The 6,850-nt window shown below is 38.3% G+C and overlaps 2 gene segments (V, D, J or C); both read left to right on the plus strand.

Annotated features, from left to right (window-relative positions):
• Window positions 1-1,443: 1,443 nt before the first annotated feature.
• On the plus strand, window positions 1,444-2,118 carry LOC120303592. The segment is given in 2 exon segments: window positions 1,444-1,658; window positions 1,742-2,118. Coding segments are annotated over 2 exon segments (423 nt in total).
• Window positions 2,119-4,697: 2,579 nt separating this feature from the next.
• On the plus strand, window positions 4,698-5,309 carry LOC120303593. The segment is given in 2 exon segments: window positions 4,698-4,821; window positions 4,903-5,309. Coding segments are annotated over 2 exon segments (453 nt in total).
• Window positions 5,310-6,850: the final 1,541 nt, after the last annotated feature.

The raw sequence follows: 6,850 nt of genomic DNA on the forward strand, positions 1-6,850 counted from the left end.
TCTTCTGCATGACCCCATTATCTGACATTCCTTGGCTGAGAGGGTGTGCAGCAGGCCGCTTGGCTGGAGCAAATGCGGCAGGTTAGCCCCATTGGGAGAAGGTGGGTCCTCAGGACTTTTTTTATATATGACAACTGCAGAGAGTCTATCATAGGCTCAAAAATGGGAAGGTTCAGCACCATCCACAATGGAGGAATGGTTGGTAAAGACAAAAGAATTTGTGGAGATGGCTACATTTATTTATTTTATATCAGAAAGAAAATGTATATTCAGGGTGACTGGAAATAGTATATACACTTTTTGTATGAAAGAAAAAATAATAATACTCTCATGATTTGGGGGTTTGATTATTAGGAAAAAAGGGAAAATCTTTCTTTCTTTCTTTCCTTTCCTTTTCTTTTATTTTATTTCTTCTGCCTTCATTTCACCTGTCTTCCTTTCCTTTCCTCTCCTCTCCTCTCCTCTCTCCTCCTTTCCTTTCCTTTCCTTTCCTTTCCTTTCCTTTCCTTTCCTTCCCTCTCCTCTCCTTTCCTCTCCTCTTCTCTCCTCTCCTCTCCTCTCATCTCCCTATCCTTCTCCCTCACCCTTTCCCTTCCCTATTTCTTCTCTTTCTTTATTAGTGTGTGTTAGTTTTCTGTCTCTGTGTATGTGTTTTATGTATAATTCCTGACTAAGAATCCACATCTGAGTTGATTGAACTTGTGCTGTGTTAAATATAAAACAAACTGAATGCATTGGAGAATACAAAGTGATTTATTCATATAACTCAGTCTTCAGAGTGCATTTGTTGGCAATTTTTATTAGCCATGATATTAGTATTACTGTTGCCATTGTTATCTCAATTTGTATAGCTGCCCATCAGGGCAAATCAAGTCACAGAAACTAAGAACTGATAAAAAGACCAAGCAATATATAAAATAAATTCAACTGCCGAGTTAAAACCAAATCTAATAAGCAAAGAACACCCCACAGGCTGAACCTATTTCTTTTCTTAGTGTGATTTTTTTTTTCCATTCCATTATAACTTAGAAATTGTTGAATGAAAAGCATTTAAGCATTGGTCTACATTTAAGTCTTTTGGTTTCTTCAAAACACCATATTAAAGGGGAGGAGGACTATGTATATATATATATATATATATATATATATATATATATATATATATATATATATATATATACACACACACACACACACACATACATATTCACTAAACTCAAATGTGCTATTCTCTTCCTATTCTTTGTCTAAAGTGTCTTTCTCAAAAAGAATTAGTGCATGTTCACCATTTGTAATGCTGAGTCAATTCTGAGAAGTGGTGAAGTTTTTCAAGACTTTGTTTTAATTGTTCTAATGTAAAGGCTGAGTTCTGATTTTGCAAGGCTATAAAGTTATCTAAAGATCACCTCTGTAGGGAGCATGCAGGGAAAACTATGAGATAAATGCAACTAAATAGCTCTTTTATCTCAACCAATATGTAAATCAAGGCACAATTTCCCCTTTAAGAGTGTCAGTTGGTTTTACTTTTAAGGCTACACCACCGACACAAATTTTGTGCACTTTCCCAAATCCTCTCCTATCAATTCCCCTCCATTCATCAGAGGAAGCCAAAATGACCCTTGGGCTAAACTTGGTGTTCTTACTTGCATGCCTTGGAGGTAATGTTTCCCTCTACATATACTTTTCTTTCATCTGTTGTTATTGTATTTATGAGTTCTCATTGAAACATCTTTCTTTTTAGGTGTCAAATCTCAAGGCCAGTTGGTGGAGTCTGGAGGGAACTTGAGAAGACCTGGAGAGTCCATGCGTATCTCCTGCCAAGCTTCTGGATTCACCTTTACTAGCTCCTGGATGTACTGGATGAGACAGGCTCCAGGGAAAGGCCTGGAATGGGTTTCTCATATAAATCCAAGTTCATCTAACATTTACTACTCTGACAAAGTGAAGGGACGCTTCACCATCTCCAGAGACAATGCCAAAAGTCAGCTGTATCTGCAAATGAACAGCCTGAAATCAGAGGACACAGCAGTCTATCATTGCATGGCAGACACCATGAGAGGAAGCAAATCTGACACCAGGCAAAAACTTTCTCTTCCTCTGAGCAACTTTCCAACTTGATTTAGTCACAGAAGGTTGAATTTATGATCCATCTCTGAAAAGCAACAGATAAACTTCCATCATAGCTTATTCTAGAATTGATCTTGGAATGAGCAGTAGGGAACCTGTTTAGCTGTAGGTTAGGGAATGTGTTGAAAATTTCATGGCAATATAGATGATATATCCTTGGTACATAATGTCCAACAAACTGTCAATCAGAAAAAGAAGGTTTCTCAAATGTTTGTTGGAAATGCAATGATAAGTAAGGTACTTTTTATCATCTCTGGTGGACTTGTGATAATGCAAAGAAATATTGAGGTCAGATCAAATGCTTCCTTCACATATTATTTTCCAGTTCAATCCCCTTTCTTTCTCTCAATGTTTATTTATTTTGTTATTTTATCTTATTTTTATTTATATACTTCCCATCTTTTATTTATATACTTGACTCTCAGGAGCTTATACAGCAATAATATATTATTGACAATATGCCACTGTTTATTTCTTTTCTACAGGATATTATTTTTTCATTCATTCATTGCCAAGTTAAAAACTAAAAATTAAATTAGCCAAGGCTCTGGATTCACCTTCAGAAAACACTGGATGAATTGGGTGACATAGGCTCCTGGGAAAGGACTGATATGGGTTGCAAGCATGCCTACATCTAGCATTTACTACTCAGACAAAGTGTAGGGATGCTTCACCATCTCCAGGGACAATGTCAAAAGCCAGCTTTATCTGCAAATGGACAACCTAAAACCAGAAGACACAGCCGTCTATTGCTGCACTAGATACACAATGAGAGGAAGCCAAAGCAAACCTAGCATTTTATGCCTTACTTTGTACAAAGTTAATATGGGTTTCTTCAAAACATAACTTGATTAAGAATACCAATGTTCCTGACGTACCATTTGAACCAAATGTACCACTTTTAAGTTCCATCTTTTACGATGTCTATTTAAAAAAAAAATATTAGTAATGATTTCTCTGTGTTACTTAGAACCACTTTCCTTAGCCGTAACCCAAAAGACTGTCTCTTACTTAATGAATTTTAAATGAAAAAAATAAAAATAGAACTTAAAAAAACCTTAGTCTTGACTATTTTTAACTGTTTGGATTTCGTTTTCAAAATCACCTTTATAAGATACTTATCAAAACCGATTTGAGACTTTGAGACAACTTTGATACTTGGATGTAGGTTTCAAATTGTGCTTTATGGTTTATTCTACATTGTTCTTTTGGATCAAGGAACATGACCAAAGGAACAATCATTTTTTTTTTTAACTCGGATGTACCTAGGACTGAACCTCATTTGAAATCAATGTGTGAAATCTATATGCAAAGAAATGTATATCTAAGCAAATGCAATGAGATGGCTTTTTGATGCCAGATATTTAAATCAAGACACAATTTCTTATTTGAAGGAGCCCCATTTCATTTTCACTTTACACATGACAACACAAAGTTAGGCCACATTCCACAATCCTTTCCTATTAATTCCCCTTGATTCATTAGAGAAAGAAAAAGAGTCTACACTTTTTTGGATCTCCTTACTAGCAGTCCTTAATGATAATTTGTCTCTGTCTGTAGAGTTTCCTTCCATTTATTCTTCTTGTATACAAGAGATTTCTCTCAAGCACCTTTCTTTCTGACTGACTTCTTTCTTTCTAGGGGGTTCAGCCAGAGCTCCTCTTGGTGGGGTCCAAAGACTCTGGAAAGAGTGCGGAGAGGAGCAACAAAGATGATTGGGGGACTGGAGGCTAAAACATGTAAGGAACGGTTGCTGGAATTGGGTATGTCTAGTTTGATGAAGAGAAGGACGAGGGGAACATGATAGCAGTGTCATAATATCTCAGGGGCTGCCACAAAGAAGAGGGAGTCAAGCTATTCTCCAAAGCGCCTGAAGGCAGAATAAGAAGTAATGGATGGAAACTAACCAAAGAGAGAAGCAACCTAGAACTAAGGAGAAACTTCCTGACAGTTAGAGCAATTAGCCAGTGGAACAACCTGCCTCGAGAAGTGGTGAATGCTCCAACACTGGAAGTTTTTAAGAAGAAACTGGACAGCCATTTGTCCGAAATGGTATAGGGTTTCCTGCCTGAGCAGGGGGTTGGATTTGATGACCTCCAAGAAACCTTCCAACTTTATTTTTATTATTATTATTATTATTATTATTATTATTATTATTATTATTAATAATAATAATAATAATAATAATAATAATAATAATAATATAGGGCCCTTCAGAAGGCTTGGAGAGTCCCTCCATCTCTCCTGCCTGCCCTCTAGATTAGCTTTCTCATCCATTGCATGAAATGAATGAGAGAGGCACCTGGAAAATTGCTGCAATAGATGCCATAAATCAAAGTTCTTACATGATTTACTACATGAATAAATAGAAGAGATGTTTCACCAAAATGCAATTCAATTAGCCAAGGAATAACTTGAAACCAGAGGAAACAGCTTATTTTTTTTTTATGAACATCACAAGTTTAAGAAATGTATTCAGTCAATGCCCAGAGGTGTTCTTTTATGCCAAGCGATATGTAAATCGAGGCACAATTTCCTCTTTAAAGCTCATGGTTTCCCTTTTCAGGAAACACCCACCAACACAAAGTTTGTGTATTTTCTAGCATCCTTTCCTAACAGTTACGCTCCGTTCATTAGAGGGAGCAAAAATGTTCCTGTGGCTAAACTTAGTGTCCTTTCTAGCAGTCCTCAGAGGTAATTCTTTAGTAATTATTCAGACTAATTTCATTTAATTCTTGTATACCGGAGAGTTTATTGATACGCCTTTCTTTTTAGGAGTCCAATCTCAGGTCCAGTTGGTGGAGTCTGGAGGGGATGTGAGAAGACCTGGAGGGTCCCTCCGTCTCTCCTGCCAAGCCTCAGGATTCACCTTCAGCAGCTACCACATGAACTGGGTGAGACAGGCTCCAGGAAAAGGCCTGGAATGGGTGGCATTCATAAGCACCAATTCTGGTACTATTCGCTACTCAGACAAAGTGAAGGGCCGCTTCACTATCTCCAGGGACAATGCCAAAAGCCAGCTGTATCTGCAGATGAACAGCCTCAAAGCTGAAGACACGGCAGTCTATTACTGTACGAGAGACACAGTGAGAGGAAGTGAATCTGAAGCCAGGCAAAAACCTACCATTCCTCAGAGGACTCTGCAAGTCCTTTCACACTCAGAAGGCTGCATTTTTCAATGAGGGGAGCCTGAGGTAGCTGCTTCATTGCCAGGAAGAAGAAAGAGATGACCTTGGTATCTGCAGTGTGTTTTCCAATTGGAGGCGGGGAAAACCAAAAAAAATCTCAATCAAGAAAATAAACTGAGTAATTATACAGGGAAAAAATAAAACTCTTATAAGACAGCAATGGCAAAGTGCTTACAAGTTCTGCTCTCAAAATATCTTTAGAAATGGAAAATGGACTTCCTTCATTAGAACTCTTCATTCCATTATTGGATTTGCAATTTGATCCTCATTTTATCTTTCTCAAGACTCAGATCTTCTTCCTTCTGTCTTTATGTATGTGTGTGTTTGTGTGTGTGTGTGTGTGCGCACGCACATTTGTGTGTGCATCTTATTGTTTGTGTCTATATATTTTTTTGGTATAGCTGTCTCTTGCTTTCCTTCCCTCCTTCCCTATTCTGGAACGTATAGCCCTATGTAACGTCATACTTTTACTATTCTGACTCTGATATTAAACACCTTCTTTAAATCAAGTCAGATAGATAACTCAAAAGAAACGATCTCATAACAAAAAATATATATTTTAATCAGAAAGATTACTTGCATTCACGCTGTGGTTGTTACTCCTGGAAAATACATCTTTTGTCCATTTCTTTAGACTATTTCTTTAGGTAAAAGTATGATGCTCTCTTCCATACCATCTTTATAACGACTCAAGCTCATTGTGTGACCTTTGATGGCCCATGCTTCTTTCAGACAAAGAGATTCCACCCTGGCTTGTGTCCAGGAAGTCTCCCAATGACCTTTTGAGACTCCTCCCACTGACCCATCAACATGCCTAGCATTTAATCCAATAACTGCCAGATATTCTAACATACTGATACCTGCTCTCTAGTTAGGGCAGTGGTTCTCAACCTGTGGGTCGGGACCCCATTTGGGGTCGAACGACCATTTCACGGGGGTCGCCAAACAACGCAGTCCGCCATTTTTCCCCCCTTTTCCTTAGCTGTGCTACTCCCTTTTATTCTATTGGCTTTTGAAAGCCAATAGAATAGACTCTCTTGAATAGAGTCTAATTCTATTGGCTTTCAAAAGCCAATAGGAATTGTCCAGGCTGTCTCTGCCCTGCTGAGCCTGCCAAAAGTCCCATTCTGCAAACGGTGCTGCACCAGTTGAGTAGTCCTCGACTTACGACTGGTTAAATAGTCCTCGACTTACGACCGGTTGGGAGTCGTGGCATTAAAAAGGTTGAGAACCACTGAGTTAGGGTTACATAGGACTATACGTTCCAGAATATTCCCCCCTCCCTCCCTACACACACACACACACACACACACACACTCACACTTGAAAGTTTAAATATGTTGAAAATCATATCACTCTCTAGCAGTAAATATATAAGCATATAATCTGGAAACACTGGGTGAGACAGGCTCCAAAGAAAGGCCTGGAATGGATTTCCCATATACATCCAAGTTCAATCAGCATTTTCAGACAAAGACAAATTTGTCCAGAATCATGTAGGGTTTACTGCCTTATCAGGGGGCTGGACTAGATGA

The sequence above is a fragment of the Crotalus tigris genome, unplaced genomic scaffold (genome assembly GCF_016545835.1).
Source record: "Crotalus tigris isolate CLP2741 ecotype Arizona unplaced genomic scaffold, ASM1654583v1 scf7180000024473.799607, whole genome shotgun sequence".
Taxonomy (NCBI): Eukaryota; Metazoa; Chordata; class Lepidosauria; order Squamata; family Viperidae; genus Crotalus; species Crotalus tigris.